This window comes from Podarcis raffonei, chromosome 8 (assembly GCF_027172205.1).
Source record: "Podarcis raffonei isolate rPodRaf1 chromosome 8, rPodRaf1.pri, whole genome shotgun sequence".
Classification (NCBI taxonomy): domain Eukaryota; kingdom Metazoa; phylum Chordata; class Lepidosauria; order Squamata; family Lacertidae; genus Podarcis; species Podarcis raffonei.
Genome location: NC_070609.1, coordinates 1,495,630 through 1,515,239, shown reverse-complemented (window position 1 = coordinate 1,515,239; position 19,610 = coordinate 1,495,630). Strand labels below are relative to the sequence as shown.

The 19,610-nt window shown below is 47.9% G+C and overlaps 3 protein-coding genes across 4 annotated transcripts in view; all 3 read right to left on the bottom strand.

Annotated features, from left to right (window-relative positions):
* CLIP3 (CAP-Gly domain containing linker protein 3) overlaps positions 1–539 on the bottom strand; it is a 34,013-nt gene extending 33,474 nt beyond the window's left edge. The window contains exon 1 of one of the 2 annotated variants that reach the window (XM_053401703.1): positions 394–539. The gene's annotated coding sequence lies outside the window, so the exon portion shown is untranslated. The remainder of the gene's footprint in view (positions 1–393) is intronic. The other variant, XM_053401702.1, reaches the window with a different exon arrangement.
* Positions 1–19,610, bottom strand: part of ALKBH6 (alkB homolog 6) — a 158,667-nt gene that overhangs the window by 52,134 nt on the left and 86,923 nt on the right. The gene's annotated exons all lie outside the window — the stretch shown is intronic.
* On the bottom strand, positions 6,635–18,661 carry THAP8 (THAP domain containing 8). The gene is made up of 4 exons (XM_053401708.1): positions 18,518–18,661; positions 14,731–14,923; positions 9,909–10,940; positions 6,635–7,025 (listed from the first exon to the last, which is right to left on the bottom strand). Exons 1-4 carry the CDS (start codon positions 18,598–18,600, stop codon positions 6,879–6,881), a joined length of 1,455 nt encoding a protein of 484 aa, XP_053257683.1. The 5' UTR covers positions 18,601–18,661; the 3' UTR covers positions 6,635–6,878.

Sequence of the window (19,610 nt, the reverse complement as noted above, 5' to 3'; positions counted from 1 at the left end):
ACTGCGAGGTGCAACTGGGAATGGAGATGGGGCGCAATGGGAAATACCGGAAAGGGAGGAGGGTTGGGCAGATTAGAGATGGGGGGGTCCAGGTGTGCATTTCTGGGAAGGAGGGTTGGATACAGGGATGCGTTGGGGGGGGGGTCTAAGGAGAACAGGTAGCCGTGAGGATGAGGGGCGGAGCTTGTATTTTTTTGCGGGGGGGGGGGAAGGATGGAGATGGGGAGCATCTGGACTTGGTGGCGCAGGTGCGGGGTTTGCATCTTTGAAGGTCTGGATGGAGGGGCCGGGCCCGAGATCTCCCCCCGCCCAGAGATGGCTGCCTGCCTCTCCCTCCGCTGTGGGGAGGGAGGGAGGGATGGATAGGGGTCCCCCCAGCCCCCCATCACCTACCTTGTGGGAGGCTGGCGTCCCCTCCGAGGGGGCCTTTGCTGCGCGCCCTCCGGCCTCTGGGGCGACGGGGATGGAGATGGGGATGGAGACGCGAGCAGGGCGGAATGGAGGCAGCAGCAACGCTCAGGCGCCGCCCCGCGCGCGCAGCATCAGCACCAGGCGGAGGGATGCTCGGCCCGCCTCCTTGGCGGAGGGGGGGGGGACGGGAAAGTCCCGGGGTCGGATCCCTGCACCGCTGCAAGCTCAGGCAACCTCCCAGGGTGGCCAACCTCCCAGGGCTGGTTTATTTTGTTGTTGTTGCTGTTTCTTTTCTAATCATCTTTATTGAATTAAAATACAAATATATATATACAGTCCACTAACCCAGAAATCTTGCCAACAAAGGTCTGTATAGTAAAAGCTCTGGTTTTCCCAGTCGTGATGTATGGAAGTGAGAGCTGGACCATAAAGAAGGCTGATGGCCGAAGAATGGATGCTTTTGAATTCTGGCGCTGGAGGAGAGTCTTGAGAGTCCCACGGACTGCAAGAAGATCAAACCTCTCCATTCTGAAGGAAATCAGCCCTGAGTGCTCACTGGAAGGACAGATCTTGAAGCTGAGACTCCAATACTTTGGCCACCTCAGGAGAAGAGAAGACTCCCTGGAGAAGACACTGATGCTGGGAAAGATGGAGGGCACAAGGAGAAGGGGACGACAGAGGACGAGATGGTGGGACAGTGTTCTCGAAGAGACCAACATGAGTTTGACCAAACTGCGGGAGGCAGTGGAAGACAGGAGGGCCTGGCGTGCTCTGGTCCAGGAGGTCACAAAGAGTCGGACACGACTAAACAACTAAACAACAACAACAACAACCCAGAAATAGTGCTTCAGGTTAAGAACTTTGCTTCAGGATGAGAACAGAAATTGTGTGGCCCCATTAGCTAAAGTGGTGCTTCAGGTTAAGTACAGTTTCAGGTTAAGAACGGACCTCCGGAACGAATTAAGTTCTTAACCCGAGGTACCACTGTACATACATAAAGAGAAAAAAGAGAGAAGATTAAGACAAGAAAAGAAGGGGGGGCACACACCTACAAAACAAGAATTTGCATTATTATACAACCGTTTATTGGATTTCTAAATAAAAGACTTCCAGTTCTTCACGCCGCAAGCTCAGGCAACCTCCCACAGTGGCCAGCCTCACGGGGCTGGGTGTTGTTTTTTTGCTTTTTAAAAAAATCATCTTTTTTGAATTAAAATACAAATATATATACATAAAGATAAAAAAAGAAAAGATTAAGACAAAAAAGAAAGAGGGGGAAAACACACACCTACAAAACAAGAATTTGCATTATTATACAATCGTTCATTAGGGACGCAGGTGGCGCTGTGGGTTAAACCACAGAGCCTAGGGCTTGCTGATCAGAAGGTCGGCGGTTCGAATCCCCGCAACAGGGTGAGCTCCCTTAGCTTGGTCCCAGCTCCTGCCCAGCTAGCAGTTCGAAAGCACGTCAAAGTGCAAGTAGATAAATAGGTACCGCTCCGGCGGGAAGGTAAACGGTGTTTCCGTGCGCTGCTCTGGTTCGCCAGAAGCGGCTTAGTCCTGCTGGCCACATGACCCAGAAGCTGTACGCCGGCTTCCTCGGCCAGTAAAGTGAGATGAGCGCCGCAACCCCAGAGTCGGCCACGACTGGACCTAATGGTCAGGGGTCCCTTTACCTTTACAATTGTTCATTAATAATAATAATAATAATTTTTATTTATACCCCGCCCTCCCCGGTCAGAGCCGGGCTCAGGGCAGCTAACACCTGTAAAATTACAGTAAAATCATAATAGGGGGGAAAACCCACCAATTTAAAATACAGGTTAAAATGCAATTTAAAATGCAGCCTCATTTTAAAAGTAGCCCATAGATCAAAACCATAAGGGGAGGGAAACATAAGGGTCAGACTGAGTCCAAACCAAAGGCCAGGCGGAACAGCTCTGTCTTGCAGGCCCTGGTCTCTTGTGACAGAGCGTTCCACCAAGTTGGGGCCAGTGCTGAAAAGGCCCTGGCCCTAGTTGAGATCAATCTAACCACCGTGCAACCTGGGACCTCCAAAATGTTGTTATTTGCAGACCGTAAGGTCTTCCACGGGGCATACCAGGAGAGGCGGTCCCGTGGGTCCTAGACTGCATTGAATTTCTAAATAAAAAACTTCCAATTCTTCTCATTGTACTTATATTGTAATTTACGTTTAACGCACAGCCTTCTATTACCCTAATTTGTTTTCGTGTACTCTAACCAATTAACATTTGCACATTGTATTTTACAAGGATGTGTCGTAAGGATGCAAACACAGTGTTCTGGAATGCTCCAACGTGACATCCGGTTCTCACTTCATACTGGGCCGTAGTACTGGGGCTTGTGGGTTTGACTGTCTGCATTTTAATATACTTTTTTAAAAAATAAATTGTTTCATTCCATAGGAAACCGATCTACCTTAGAACCATCCTCATTTATTTCTAGTCTTGCATTATCTGTATTTATTTTTATTTTGGCAGACCACCTTGTATGCTGGTTCTGGAGGAAAAGTGGGATTATATCAGGGCCGGATTTAGGTTTGATGAGGCCCTAAACTACTGAACGTAATGGGGCCCTTTCTATCTCCAGCTGTCCTTTGCCAAGAACAAATTGTCACGGTTTTCTTGTGTTGAATATATGCTGTATGGTAATTTATGGACCTAATAGGGATCTAAAGCCATTTGCCACTGTTGCTGTATGAAGGTCTTGTTTTATTTTTTATCTTGTATTTTGGAAATGTACATCCAGTTTTTTCCCCTTTAATTTTTTTTGGGGCCCCCAAGAGAGTGGGGCCCTAAGCTATAGCTTGCTTAGCTTATACATAAATCCGGCACTGGGTTATATATATGAATAATATTCATGTGCGCATGTTCCCCAGTGGTACAGCTATGGCTGAACCTCAGGGTTGCTGTCCAAGGTCCCTAATTACCACCGACAGCCTACAGATCAGGGGTCAGCAAACGTTTTCAGCAGGGGGCCAGTCCACTGTTCCACAGACCTTGTGGGGGACCAGACTATATTTTTTGGGGGGAAATGAACGAATTCCTATGCCCCACAAATAACCCAGAGATGCATTTTAAATAAAAGGACACATTCTACTCATGTAAAAACACACAGATTCCCAGACTGTCCGCGGGCCAGATTTAGAAGGCGATTGGGCCGGATCTGGCCCCCGGGCCTTAAGTTTGCCTGCCCATGCTACAGATGTTGAGAGCAGTGGCAAAGTGGCCCCATCTGAAGACTCTGCCCAAACGGGAGCCTGTTTCCCCTCCAACTGGGACGACAGTCAAGGTTTTGCCAGGAATTCAGTTGGCAGCAATGGAGCCATTACCACAAATCAACTTCAGAAGCCTCTGCTCAAAGTTTCCAACGTTTTTACGCTTGCTGTATCTATAAAATGGTATGCCGGTAATTAAAATGGGACTGGCATGGAGAAACGGATACGAAAGATGTTGAGTGTGCAGCCGTTCAGGGATCCATCAGGCCAAAAAGGGAGCAATTAAATGCCAAACTACCCTAAGAGGGCCTCCTTGCTTGCAGTGTGTGAACGTAAGTGAAATAATCACAACCCAACAGCGGTTTGCAGAGGAAGCAGCGAGAGGCAGGGCTTCCGGCCCATTAGAACAGCCTCTTCACCAACCTGAGGCTCCCTCCAGATAGAATCATAGAATTGAGGCGCTGGAAGGGACCCCCAGGGGCCATCTAGGCCAACCCCTGCTCATTTAAAAAGTGTCCGGCTTGTTTTAAAGTGAAGGCAGGTTCCCTGAGTGTCAGCATGATATAGTGGTCAGCGTGCTGGATCAGGACCCGGGAGAGCTGGACTCAACCCCCCCCCCTCAGCCATGAAGCTCAGTGGGTGACCTTGGGCAGAGACGCTTAGAGTCTAACCTCGCAGGATTGTTTTGGGGGTTAATTGCAGAAGAGGACAGCCATGCAAGCCACCGAGTGCTCCTTGGGGGAAAGATGGGATATAAATAAAATATTAAAAAAATACAATCCAGGCATAGCATTCTGTACTCTCCCAAAGAATTCTAACATCCCACACAACTTGCGCCACCAATTCCAACCTTTCCTTTAGGATTTTTTTTTTTGGGGGGGGTGTAATCCAAGGACAGGCATTCAACTCAGAAAACACAGCCAAAGCTTCCACTTACAGAAGGATTCTCAACCGTTGCCCCGTTTTCCAATATTCCATTTATTAGGGTAATTTTTTTTTTTGTATTACAGCACTGTTAACACCCCCACCCCCCCCAGTGAGGTTCTTCCCACCGTCAGTTTCTGCCCCCACCACGATCTACAATCACATTGTCGTGTTTTATTTTTCAGCCTTTACCTCCTACTCCTGGATAAACTTTCAATTACATAGACCCGTGTTGTTTTTTTAAAAAGCAAAACCTTAATAACATTTTTTTTAAAGGAGGATTTACCATAACACCCGCTCACTCACGAACTCAAAACAACTCTATATTTGGCTGGCTATGGGACAAAAATAGTGTATGACAAGAAAACCTAAGATGGTAGCCGTGAGAGGACACCCTGAAAGGAGTCTAGATAGAAGACCAAGAGAACCCAAGGAGAAGCAGACATCCCTGTAAAGCCTTCCACTATCATCCCTGACAACATGAGAGTGACTTAGGGAAGCAACATCCGCTAATGTGAGAATCTGCCCCTGAGCACTGGTTGTGGGGCAGGGGGACTATTTACCCTCAAGACCCACTGGCAGCCTGGCAAGTCACCGTGGGAAGCATAACGAAGGACTAGAGGGGATCTTCCATCTGAACCAGCAAGGATGCAGAACGCATTCAACGTAGCAATGGGTCCTTAGCAGGAAACAACAGCCCTAGCCAAACCAGCTATGCTTCCTGCCAAAGCTTTTCCCCACCCTGCTGGCTGCATCAGGTGAGGGGGAGAAGGGGATGGGGCCAAGGGGATAGTGCCCTCCATCATGTTCCCTGCAGCTGGCACTATTGCCTCACAAGTGTTGGAAGGCTCCCTGTGGATTCTAGAATCCTGATCTTCCATGGTTCTAGATCTCCGGGGAAAAGGGGGGGGTTACATAAGCAGAACAGGCTCTCTGCTGCAGATGTTTGGCTGTCCCACCTTGTGGGGAGGCAATGGGGGTGGAGATCCTCAACCTCCTCGCCCATGCGAGGAATTTAAATACCCAAGTGGGGCTCAAGAATAAGTAGGCCTCTGTGGTTGTGCTGTAAGTTACGGAGGCTTTGTTGCCAAATGCAGGCCTTCAACGTTTTGAAGCGCACCATGCTGGCACTTCCCTGAAGTTTGCTAGATTAAGACGGTTGAGACAGGCTGCTCCCTACAATCTCCCTACCGAGCCTTCACCTTCAGTCAGACGTGGCCCGTTTGCAGTACTCAGCTGAACAGAATCGCTTTTCAAGAGATCACAAGGAGCTGCAATGGGTCAACACAAGCGCCGAATCTGAAACGATTCCGTTACTACGCAATTTGTCAAGCAGCTGAAAAGATGAAAATGAGTCGCTTGGAACGCTCAAAACACTTTCGCAGCTCAGCTCTGTGGATGGCGCCATGTTCTGGTGTACTGATCTGCTTTTGTAGGAGGTGTGCATGTGGGATTGCCATTCATCGCAGCCTCTTGTTAATGGCTTCCACCACATGTTCTCCACAAAGGGTGTGTGTGAGAGATTCCTTTCTGCTCCTCTCTCAACCCCCTCCTTGTATGGATACTTGTATGGGTACTGGGTGACCTTATGATCCCACATGTGCCCAGGTATGAAAGGTCTATGGGGACAAGTAGCAAATACTTTTGCCTTCTGATTAGTGTGGAGAGCGCAGAGATACCAGCAGTCTGTGCACTAAGTTCTGCTGGAAGCAGGAAGAGAGAGGGGGCAATTCTCTCTCACACAGAGAGAGAAAGAGAGAAAGATAAAGAGAGAGAGAGAGAGAGACAGAGATGCCCTGAAGCTGAGCCCTTTAGAAAGGCACCTAGGAGAGCCCAACATCAAAGTGTGGCAATTTCAGGTGCCCAAAAAGCAGTACAGCAGTTCAGCCGCCAAGATGGGCCTGTCCGCCCTTGCCTGTGCCTTGCTAGCAAAGCAAGCTGGCGGGGACAGTCTGGCTCACACCAAGCAGCGGTTATCACGACAAATGAGGCAGCAGCGGCAGCAGCTTTGAGGCTCAGGCGCAGAAGAGGAGGCAAACACACACGCACACACTCAGTGGCTCAATTCCCCCCACCCAGACAATTTTTATGTACAATTATTTCAGGCAACTTTCCCGCAAAATAAGGTGCCGTCGCAATAAGGCCATCGGGTTAGGCAGCTGAGATCAGAAGAGGCCCGGTGGCGCCAGGCCTGAGATTCTCGCAGCCAAAAAACGTAGGTGCCGGGACCCTCCCTGACAGGTGCCTTCGGCCACACGGAACGCAACAATGGTTGGATCCTGACTGCCCTCTGCCACCTCCGAGATTACTGCTCCTCCACATGGATGATGGTCTCGTTCCCTTCTTCTGGGAGCTGGGGCACGGCGTAGACCAGCGCCTGGTCATTGTCCTGGCAGATGATGGCCACAGCAGCGCCGGCTTCGGGGACAAGAGTGCTGGACTGTAGGCAGGCCTGAGTGAGGGGAAGATCAGAGCGGAAGAGGTTAAGAGGGTCCCCAAAAGAAGCTTCCAGAAGCTTCTGGAATATAGTATATGATGAGCTTAAAAAAATGTTTAACTTTATGAAAAATACAGAAGCTTTTCTACTAGGGATAACAGACACAGGTATAGGAAGAGAAGAACAGAAAATACTCCTCTATGCCACAGGAGCGGAAAGGATCCTAATTGCTAAAAACTGGAAAAAAGAAATTGTGCCAACAAAAAAGGAATGGCAAGACAAACTGTTAAGAGTATATTGAACTGGCTAGATTGAGGCAATTGGAGATCACACTAGACAAGAGTATCAAAAAGCATGGGGGAAATGCAGAGAATACTTTGCAAAATAGTGCCCTAAAATACATACCTGGACTTGTTTTGATTATTGTCTGCAGGAGACTTTGTGGATATTTTAAGATATAATTAGAAAAATCTTAATAATTATTCATAAAGGAAACAGCTTATAAAAAGTAAATAAGGAGGCCAGATACAGAATAAAGGAAGTATTTTATTTGGTTGTTTGTACCGTTGTATGTTATGCTTATTGTATGTTATGTTCACGTTTAATGAGGGTGGATTTCTGTATGGGGAGGAGTTTATGTTATGTTGTAAATAAAACTTCCAATAAAAATTAAAAAAATAAGAGGTTCCCCGACACCTTGTTGGTTTATTCATTTAGGAAAATATCTGTATATCACTGTGTCATTAAATAAATATTCATTTAAACTGTTTACAGCAATAAAACTGTCACAAGCAGCAGTGCTTCTGCAAACCAGTTGCTGAACACCAGAAGAGGGGAAAGGGCTCTCGCACTCGGGTCCTGCCTGCGGGCTTCCCATAATAGGCTTCTGATTGGACGCTGTGATAACAGGATGCTGGACTAGGTGGGCCACTGGCCTGATCCAGAAGCGCTCTTCTGCATGCAAAGCAGATGCTCTACCGTGGAGCTATGGTTCATAGAATTACAGAACTGTAGACCTGGAAGGGCTCCAGAGGGCCAGCCCCCTGCAATTAAGTGGCCAGTAAGTTGTTGAAATGAATGTACAAGCCAAGACTAGGCAACATGCCGCCCTCCAGATGTTTAAGCGAAACAGGCAGACCTTGCTAAAAATGCAAGGGCGGGTTTGCTGGAGCAGGCCAAAGCGGCTTCGTCTCGTCCGCCATCTTGCTTCTGGATGTGACTATGAGCTAGACTGCCCCTGAAACTGGAGGCTCTAGCATGAATAACAGCTGCAGAACCTTTAGCTCAAGATTGGGCAGGGGAACAGGAGTAGCATTCAACACATGCCCCCCTCACCAAGGAAAGAACCCCCCCCCCAAAAACCCATGGAAGAGAGACTATCTTTATTATGGTACTGGTATGCCAGAACGGGAAGGGGGGGTGAGCCTCCTTTGTTTCTTTTTGATATATTGCGTATTTGCTACTTTACTTGGCAAATCCCCCTGGAAAGCCTGAAAGTTTGACTTTTAAAATGAGGCTTCATTTTAAACTGCATTTTAACCTGTATTTTAAATTGTTTTTTTCTTTTTCTTTTTTTCCTTATTATGTTTTTACTGAAATTTTATTGATGTTAGCCACCCTGAGCCCGGCTCCGCCCAGGGAATAAATTATTATTATTATTATTATTATTATTATTATTATTATTATTATTATTACCAATTGATTATGTACACAAGCGAGATGGTACTATACTGTGATACTGATATAATTTTGATCTAATTATTAACTGTGTGGAAAAGATATATGAATTTGCAATTAATTTTGATGGACTGTTAAGAGCAGAAGATAGGAATTGAGGCTTCTAGCCAAAGTACAGGCTTATCTGTTCTGGTATGAGATGAAACAAAGAGGTTTGGACTTATGCCTGGAACAATGGGCAGAAAGCCAGATTTCCTCCATTTTGGGACGTGTCGTATTGGATAATACAGGCATGGAGAAGTGAAAGTGAAAGACATGGAAGAAAATAAACACCCACACAGAAACATACTGTTTTGATATAACTCGCTTGCGGGACGAACCCAGAGGCTGTGAAAACGAACGAGGGATTAACATCGGATTGATTTATGAGAACCGCATGGACTAATTAAGAAAGCAGCGCAAATGTGAGGCGATGGCAACCCTCCAGCCTCAGAGCGTAGGAAGTGAAACAAAGATTTATGATTTGGCTTAATATTTGGAATGTTTTATTATTTTATAATTCGGAATGTTTTTAATGTGGCCTTTATTGGATTAAACGGCCTCGGTCCTGTATACCTGAAGGAGCATCTCCACCCCCATCGTTCAGCCCAGACACGGGGGTCCAGCCCTGAGGGCCTTCTGGCAGTTCCCTCCCTGCGAAAAGTGAGGTTACAGGGAACCAGGCAGAGGGCCTTCTCAGTGGTGGCGCCCGCCCTGTGGAATGCCCTCCCATCAGATGTCAAGGAAATGATTATACAACCTTTAGAAGACATCTGAAGGCAACCCTGTATAAGGAAGTTTTAGACGTTTGATGTATTTATTGTGTTTTTAATATTCTATTGGGAGTCGCCCAGAGTGGCTGGGGAAACTCAGCCAGATGGGCGGGGTATAAATAAATTATTATTATTATTATTATTATTATTATTATTATTATTATTATTAAATTGGAAAGCCTGTGTGTGTGTGTGTGTGTGTTTGAAAAAGAACCCCCTATCCCCAAAACCCATTACTTACCTTCCTCGCTTATTTCAAGGTTCTTCCCTTTTATATATTATCCCAACCGCCCCCTATACTCATGAGGCCTAGAAACTTCATGCTTAAAGAGGAAAACGCAGAAGCTGAGAAATCCCAGCAGACCTGATGCAGCCCAAGGAGACCAGCCGCCCTGCAAAGCCAGCTTACCATTTCCAGCAGCTTCAGCTTCTCCTCGGACACCAGGTTCTCCTTCCGCAGCTGCTCCACCACCCCTTCCATGGCCTCCAGCTTCGCGCAGTGCCGGCGGTGCCTCTGCTGGAGAACCTTCACCTTCTTCTGAAGGCCCATCACCACCTCCACCAGCTCCGAGGTCGTCCCCTCGTGCTTGTGGTAGCGGTGCTCCTCCAGCTGCTCCTCCGAGGACTCGGCCGAGCTCAGCTCCTCCAGCTTCTCCTCTTCCGCCGGGGGGGCCTTCGGAGGCGCCTGGTTGGAGACGATGGGGACGGTGGAGACAATGGGGAGGCTCAGGGCGGAGGACAGCACCGTCTCAGGGGGGGTCACGCCGGATGAGGCGGCGGCCGTGATGGGCGCCGTCGGGATGGTCTCAAAGTACGCCACCACCTCGGTGGGCGGCTTCTGCAGGGAGCGCAGGATGGCAGCGGAGGGGTCAGTCTCCAGAAACGGCTCGATGGAGACATTCTCGATGATGAGCGCCCCTTGCTCCGTTGCCATGGCTGGGTCGGTCATCAGGGCCTGCAGCGGCGGCTGGTTGGCAGGCGCCACCACTTCGCAGGGCATGGCCACCTCTGCACAAAAGGGCTCAGAGGTCCCCCTGGACGAGCCCGGCGTAGCTTCTAGGGTCGCCGGTGGCAGCGAGGCCAAGAAGTCAACCACTTGCTGCTCCACCCGCTCCGGAACAGGCTGGCCGGCATCAACCGGGGAGGATACAGTCAGCGTCACGGCCTTGAGGGGCTCCACAATTTGGACCAAAGGCAGCAGGTTCACAGCCCTGACCAAGGGCCCTGAGAGGGCAGGGAAGTCTGAGGAGGAGGACTGGGTCTCCACGTAGATCGGGGCAGCTGCCACACTGGGGTCAATGGCGATGGCAAGCGTTTCCAGGGAGTTGGGCTCAGGGCGGCTTATGGCTTGGGCTCCCGGCATGCTCCTCTCCCCTTGGCATTCAATGATGAGCTTCTTAGCTGGGACATCGGAGGAAGTCCTGGCCGGGTTTTCCCTCTTCTGCAAAAGCGAAAGCAGACAAATGAGCAGCTGTCCTTCCAAGATAATAAATAATAATAATAATAATAAATTTTTATTTATACCCCGCCCTTCCCGGTTCAAAAAACCGGGCTCAGGGCAGCTAACAACAAATTTAAAACACTTAATTGATGCAACAAAAACAGCATAAAATACAGTATAAAACATGAATAACAATAAATTCAGAAATCAATTTAGGGGGGAAATCCACCCAATAAACATTAGATGATCACCAGGGCTAGCTGGCTGAATTAGTCCTATTTGGGCCTGCGAGGAGACCAGGGGAGAATTAGCTGTGGGATCCCAGAGCGGGGGATCTTCATAAAAAGGGGAGGGGGAGGGAAGGGAGGGAGGGGTGCAGGGCTACCATTCCCACACAAGATGAGCTAGACAAGAGGAGGCCCTGAACCCCACACTGCGTTCCGTCCCCTTGTTTTTAAAGTGCCTGATATTTCCTAGGAGCTGTGCAAAGATGGTAAGAACACCCCACAGCCTTTGCTCGCAGGTTTAGTCTAAGAGGCAAGACACAGATTGAAAAAGAGATGAGAGAACAGGGGAAGAAGCACATTCAAGCACTAACCACAAAAAGTCTTGTGGTGCCTTAAAATAGACTAAACAGATTTATTGCGGCGTAAGACAGATGCAAGACGAACAACAACAACAACAACAACAAAACCAGTGTGTTGGGCCTGAAGGTACCACAAGACTCTCTGATGCAACAGACGAGCACTGCAACCGACGCGGACAGCTTTAAGAGAAGATTGATGGAGGAAGACAGGCCTAGTTATGGCCACTAGCCATTATGGCTCTGCTGCGCCACCACAGCTGGCAGGCAACAACGCTTCTGAATATCAGTTGCTGGAAACAACAGGAAGGGAAAGTTCTCTTGTGCTTGAAATCCTGCTTGCATTTGGTTGGCCACCGTGAGAACAGGATGCTGGGCTACAGGGGCCATCAGCCTGATCCCAAAGGCTCTTATGTTCTTTGGAAATTCAAGGACTAGCTCAGGCATCCCCAAACTCAGTCCTTCAGCTATTTGGGGACTACAGTTCCCATCATCCCTGACCACTGGTCCTGTTAGCTAGGGATGATGGGAGCTGTAGTCCCAAAACACCTGGCGGGCCGAGTTTGAGGAAGCCTGCACTAGCTCTACATAAAGCTACATCAACGCCTCATGCCCTGAATAGAATGGCTTCTGAGGAACCGAAGGGTGACTTATTCATGTGATTTCTTATCTGCCCTTTACCCAGGGGTAGGTTACGGTGATAAAAAATATATACCATATTTTTTGCTGTATAAGACTCACTTTTTCCCTCCTAAAAAGTAAGGGGAAATGTGTGTGTGTCTTATGGAGCGAATGCAGGCTGCGCAGCTATCCCAGAAGCCGGAACAGCAAGAGGGATTGCTGCTTTCACTGCGCAGCGATCCCTCTTGCTGTTCTGGCTTATGAGATTCAGAGTATTTTTTTTCTTGTTTTCCTCCTCCCAAAACTAGGTCCGTCTTGTGGTCTGGTGCGTCTTATAGAGCAGAGCCAATGGAGGGGGCGTCTCCCAGCCTTCCCTCTTCCTTTGCTGCATCTAGGTGGGAGGGCTGCTGCAGAAGACCATTCCCGACCACATCTAGGCTGCTGGATTTCTGCATTGCTACAATGCCAGAGGGGGTGGAGAACTTCAGTGTGAGCTGAGAAGCGCCCAGTCCAAATGCCACCAGAGCTACAAACTCAGCAGGCAGCCAATCCGTTCTTATACATCGTACATTTAGAGCACGCGACTTCTCCCAAAGTATCCTGGGCACTGTGGTCTGTTGCAGAGGCTGGGAATAGTAAACTGTGAGGGATAAACTACAGTTCCCAGGATCCTTTGGCGGAGATAATGTGCTTTAAATATGTGGTGTATCTGCAGCCCCAGTCATCCCATACTGTTTGAGGACAGTGACCAGGAATCCATGTGTATTGTCTGGCCTTTGTTTGCCAGGAGACGAGTTTGCCACCACCTCCGTCCCAGCCAATTTCACACTGAGCTTTTGCCTCTGAGGGCAGCATGACCACATGGGACGGAGCTGGTGCCCGTCTGTCATATGGTGCTTCAGAAAGCAAGACATCCAACTGACATCTGGGAGATGACTTTGCCTTTCTTCTAGATAGTCAGTAAGGCCTTGATAATAATGCTCATATGTTGCAGAGGTTTTCATTAGGGATAGCTGAAAATGTGTACCTTAGGCACTGAAAGAGCACTATTTAGAGGCTAAGCATTATCAGCCAGATGATACTCCTCCTCTCTAGTTTTAGGACTCTTGCTCCAGGTCACCCATTACAGGAGCCCACAGAGGAATGGGGGGGGGACAGGGGAGAGAGACCAAAACATTCCATCAGTCTGCAGCACAGGAAGAGATGAGAAAGCAGCGCCACTCAGTTAGCTCTGCTCCTCTCCCTCAGCCATTTTATATTTAAGCTGGTCATTTATAAGAACTGCGTAAACTTAAGAACCAATGCCTCTTTGCTTCCCTACTCTAGCTCTTTTCCATTTTGTGTCCCGTTATTAAGATTGTAAGCCTGTGGGGCAGGGACCATTTTGTCCATCACTCATCTCACACGAGTCCAAAGAGCCAGGTAAAAGTGTTTCAAATAAATGCAGACATTTCTACAATGCTGCAGCATGTGGAGTGCAGAACCTGAGTAACCAAGGAAAAGATCAGGGCATCATTCTACACTCAGGGCTTTGGTCCCCCTTCAGCCAGCCTTTGATCTTCCCCTGACATAGCCCAGTGTTTAGGACACGTGGCATTAACTGCTTTGCTGTGTGCACACAGCGGTTATTACCCTCAAAACATGTCCCAGTAGTGGAACATACACAAATCCACCTCTTAACCCAATACTCTGCGGTGTTTATTATTCTGTGTTACAAATCACATGGCAAAGGTTTGTTTGCTCTCGGATCCAAGTCCAAGATGCTGCGCAGCTGAGATATATATATAGCAGCCACCAGGGGGGGGGCAGTTCTAGAAAGCAGGCTGCATCTAACTAATGCTATCAGCGTAAACAGTTTGTGAGAGCAAAGAGGCATGCAAGGAACCAGTACAGACTGAACTTCTGTCATTAGCAAGTGAATCTCCCAAACACAAAAGTGGAAAGATTTAACATGGGATAATAATATGACCAGGCCCACTCTGAAATTTAACCAGCCGTCTGCTGTGCGTTTGTCGGCTGCTAAATTTGAGCGCACAACCAAAATGACTTAACACCCATTGATATCAGGCTGGCACTTTCCCTTGCTAGAAACATTTGTGCTTAGACAAGCCTACCCAGATGCTTAGAAAGCCGGTGCAAGTTTTAATCTGTTTTTAGTTTCAACTCTTTGAAAATCTTGCATTCTTTTTGTTAATTTCGATACATTTTTTGTAAACTGCTTTGAGGATCCCCCCTTTTACAATCAAGCAGTGTATACATTTTATGAAATACAAATGAAAAAACACTCTTCGGCTACCAACTCGCTTTTTTCTTTCACTGCTATAACCCACCCTGAGCATCTACTACAGAAAAGGCTCCAATTCCAAAGAGATTTTATTTAAATGCTATGTTAGGGCCAAGGAACCTTTTCCAGCCCAGGGTCCATGTGGCTTAAGGAGCAGCCTCCCGGGGGCCATGTGCCAGAGGCAGACATATCCAGAGGCAAACATGGGCACATGCTCCTCTGGTATGTCCTTAAGCTATGGACACACCACCCAAAATGGCAATTCTCCAACATACTTTCTTGGCAGGTGACCAACTACTCACCAGCGAGCCTTCTGAGGTCTGAAAGATGGTGGGAACAGCGTCAGGCTTCAGGAAGCGTGCCCCCCACCGGTATTCAAAACAGGACGGGGCAAAGTGCTCGCTGCACAAGTGCTGGTGCTTCGTTGGGACCCACTTTTCCTGGTTCATCTGGGAGAGCCATTGCTGGAGACGTTCAGGATTGTGCAGAGGAAACCTGTGTGGAGGAGTGAATAAATGCCAAAGTCTACACACCTGTAGCTGAAATAAATGCATGTTCCTCCCCTGTTTGGCCCAGACCTCCATTCCCCTCCAGGTCACCTGTGGTCTCCCTAATTTTTTCTCTAGCATGTAAGTCTCTTGGGAAGGGACCTGTCCTTTCACTGGGGTGTCTGGTGTCTACTGGGACAGAAGGCAGGAAGACCTACAGCAGGCAGAGGCAGTGCCAATGACAGGCAGAGCTGTCCCCTCCCTGCTGAGTTTTACAAGGACAATGCTAAGACTAAAGAAGATGCAGTTGGCAAAGCAGTGCCACCCTATGGCTTGGATTTAAGACAGAAGACAGACAGGTGGTGGCTGAGGGCAGACTAAGGTGGGGCAAAACCATACATGCCCTTATGGGCCAGCCTCTGCCTGCTGCCTTTTGGTCTTTTTAAGGCAGCACGTGCATGGCTGGTGCCAAATAAATAAATATACTGACACACCTGAGCACCCATTTGTCGAACACATACATAGCACGATGTGGGACACCCTCATTTTACAAGGGAGACATACACACCTTAATAGTCAAATGAGACAAGCTGAGTGACTGAATATCCAATCCCTTTACTTTTTATTTAAAAAGCAGCCACAGGGTGCGCAAGTGTGAATCAGACCAGAATCATAGGCTCTACAGAATCATGCTATACCTTTAGAGAACTTTCAAAACACATTCTTTCACCTCAAAAAATTCTGTGCGCTGCAGTTCACCCCTCACAGAGTTACAGTTCTCAGCAACCCATAACAATCTACAATGCCCAGAATTCTCTGGGGGAAAGAATGTTCTCTCAATGTACTTTAAAGGCGTAGGTATGTACACAGCCTTAGTGCTGGGGGAAAGGATACGCCTTTCCTGACCCTGCCCTGCTTCCAGCAAGGTAAATTCCCCCCTTAGAATAGTCCCACTGGAAAAATGGAGGGAGATTTACACTGGGAAAATAGCAAGGCGGGGGCAGAGAGAGGATGATTAAACTATTCTTCCCCCGGGCTAATGTCCATATTTAGTCCCACCCTGCACTTCCAAAAGAAATGCAAAAACCACAACCACCCCACCCGTCAGGCTCTCCTATCACCAGCTTCTGATCTAGTTCGGCTTGTCTCCTATTATCAAGGAGAGAGTGAATTAAGGAGCCTTAGAAACTACTAAGTGGCTTTAGAAACGCAGCTATTCAGGATTTAAGAAGAAGGAAGATAGCAGGAGGGTGAAGCAATCTGGAGGCTGCCTGAAAGAATCCTTTGAGAAGGAGGGGGGTCTCTTCACTATCCATTCGAGAGCCAACCCCCAAGGTTAACATTCCGTATCTGAAGCTCTAGAAATGAAAGACTAAATAATAATGTACCCATATCTTGTTTTTCTGCAAAAACGGACAACCAAAGCGGCTTGAGATGTATGCAACATGACCGTGTTACAAAGCATAACCACATATTCTGGTTCCTCTTTCTGGCTTCCTCAGGTTGGGTGAAAAGAAATAAAACCCATGTGGTGGAAGTCATGGACGCTGCTTACTAGGAAGTGAAATTCTAGGAAAAGTACTGGGACGTTCTTCCTTCCAAGGACCACAGTCTTAGAAACAAATCATAATATACATGCCGGTGTCGACATGTTGAGCTTGGGAGGCCTGGAATAAGCCAGTTACACCAACCTGGTGCCTGCTGCGCCCGCAATTTTGGGCTACAATTCCTAATGGGGTTGTAGTCAAAAACACCTGAGGCTGGCACCTGGTTGGCAAAGGCGGGCTTAACGTGATGTCATGCAAACAAGACAGCAAAGTATCTAGGCTACAGCCGGGAGTTCAATGCACGGTGGAACGCCCTCTTATCAGATGTAAAGGAGTTGAGTAACTATATAACCATTAGAAGACATCTGAAGGCAGCCCTGTAGAGAGAAGCTTTTTAATATGCAATGTTTTGATATATTTTTATATGTATGTTGGTAGCTGCACAGAGTGCTGGGGCAACCCAGTCAGATAGGCAGGGTACAATTAACAAAATGATGATGATTTGAAGCACTGGTCTTCAACTGGTGGGCTGGAACACACCAATGGGTCACAGCCTGATCCAGGGCGGGTGGAAACGGGGGCACCAACCAAAATATATGGAGAAAGATTAAGAAATGGGACTCCAAACGTGTGGCTCCTGGGTTTGGAAAAGTTGCCCGATTTAAAGCACCCACAACCAGGGGGGTCCCCCTATCCCCATCCCCCCACACCTTTAGGGGGGTGCCCTCCCCACTTCCTTGGCTTCCCCATGTGCAGGCAGGGCCAGATTGAGGTTTGATGCGGCCCTCAGCTCCTGAAGGAAATGGGGTCCTTTACATGTCCAGCTGTCCTTTGTCCACAACAAATTGCTGCTGTTTTTTGTGTTGAATATACGCTATACAGTGGTACCTTGGGTTAAGTACTTAATTCGTTCCGGAGGTCGAATATGGTTTTGAGATTTTAAAATATTAAGGAGCTTAGAAATGTGTTTAATTAGTAAAAAGGGCCCACCCTGTTTATTCCCACAAAACTTTGCACACAGTTGCCTCAAACGCTGTTGCATCTGCTGCAGATTTTGCAATGGCCCCGTTGTGTCCCAGTTGCACTACAGCCATACCTCAGGTTAAGAACTTAATTCCTTCCAGAGGTCCGTTCTTAACCTGAAACTGTTTTTAACCTGAAGCACCACTTTAGCTAATGGGGCCTCCTGCTGCCGCCGCACGATTTCTGTTCTCACCCTGAAGCAAAGTTCTTAACCCGAGGTACTATTTCTGGGTTAGCGGAGTCTGTAACCTGAAGCGTCTGTAACCCGAGGTACCACTGTATATGGTAATTTATGGACTTCATAGGTATCTCAAGCCATTGGCACATCACAAAATATGTATTTTATCAAAGTAATTGTTGAACTGAAATACAATTAAGAAGAAGTCTATTGATAGTGAAACACAATTAAGAAGTAGTATATTAATACTCTTGATGCCAGGTCTTGACGGAATCACATTAATGTACTATAAGAACCTGGAAGAGGTAATCCTCCCTGTATTACATAGAATAATGAATAATATACTGGGAGGGGAAGATATACTACAATCATGGAAAGAAGCGCTGTTCACTCTAATCCCGAAACACGGAGTGCACAGACATGAAAAACAAAATATGTATTTTATCAAAGTAGTTGTTGAACTGAAATACAGCTAAGAAGAAGTCTATTAATAGCGAAACACAATTAAGAAGCAGTATAATAATAGGGAAATTATTACTAAGCTCTAACTCAAAATGATTTTTTATTCGTAGCAAACTGAATAATGCAAACGCATTGGCATTGGGCAATTAACAAATACTACTACTACTACTAATAATAATAATAACTTCCTTGAGAAACACAATTTACAAAGACTCCTAATTTTTTTGGGGGGGCCCCAATAAATCCGGCCCTGTCTTCGCGCGCGCCCCCTTTCTCCCCCCCCCGGTGTCGTCACAACGCTGCCCCGCGACGTCACAACCCCCCGCGTTCTTGTTTTCCCGGGTGACGTCACGCTCCGTCTCCCCCAAACTCCCCCCAAAAGTTGACTGACTTGTAGAAACTGAGGCGCCGGTTGTCCGTCCGCGGCTCCCGGGCCGAGTTGCAGCAGTTGGGCGCCCGGCAGTACTTGGTCATGGCGACGCCGCCGCCGCCTCCGCCTCCTCTCTCTCCGCGCTTCCCTCACGCGGCCTCGGCACCTGTGGAGAAGAAGCAGCAGCGCCCGGCCGTTGTTGACGTCGCGGCGTCAGCGCCTCCCTCCTTCAGGTCCCTCCTCCCGACCCGTAGACTCCGCCCTCGCGCATGCGCGTCCGGGGCCCGGGAAGCCGGCGTCCGGGGGAATCGCGCCCGGAGTGGGAACGTAGAGATAGGAAAAATGTAGAGGGGCAACGCGGGTGAGACCGTAGAGATAGGGAAATGGTGGCCGACGCCAATGGCAGGCTGCAAATATTTCACTGGGGAGCAGGTCTGCCTCCCTCCAATCAGTGGCTCTCAACCTGGGGGGGGGCGGCCCATGTTGTTGGACTACAACTCCCATCATCCCTGGGCTCTGGCCATGCTAGCTAGGGGTGATGGGAGTTGTAGTTCAACAATATCTGGGGACTCAGAGGTTGAGAGTCCAAGAAGTCAAGAGAGGAGCGGCTGTTTTCCCCCCACTTGGGATTTTATTTCGTGTGGGGAAATTAATAATAATAATAATAATAATAATTATTATTATTATTATTATTATTATTTATACCCCGCCGATTTGGCTGGGTTTTCCCAGCCACTCTGAGCAGCTTCCAACAAAATATTAAAAATACATCAAACATTAAAAACTTCCCTTAACAGGAAACTTCTCTTCCCTTCACGTGCCCTTTCTGCCTATCGCTTTCCTATGCTTCTCTTTCTTTGTCTTCAGAAAGTGGTTCTGAGAAGTTTGCCAACCTTTTCAAGGTCTGTACATTGGGACGTTGTCCTGCGTTTAGAGAAAGAGCTCCTGTTTTGGGGGGTTTTGGAGAAAGACGCTGCTCGGATATTTCGGCAGAGGGTTGAACTAGATGACCCTCTACATCCTTTCCAGCTCTACAATCCCATGATTCGATTCTATAATTCCGATTTGTTTGGGCGTCCAAAGGCAACCCGGAAACTGCAAACCACGTGTGACT

Coding starts and splice junctions, on each gene's coding strand:
- THAP8 (XM_053401708.1), bottom strand. CDS start 18,600: ATGACCAAGTACTGCCGGGCGCCCAACTGCTGCAACTCGGCCCGGGAG. Junction 10,941..14,730: donor AGACCTCAGAAGGCTCGCTG/GTGAGTAGTTGG, acceptor TCGCTTTTGCAG/AAGAGGGAAAACCCGGCCAG. Junction 7,026..9,908: donor AGCTGAAGCTGCTGGAAATG/GTAAGCTGGCTT, acceptor CCCCTCACTCAG/GCCTGCCTACAGTCCAGCAC.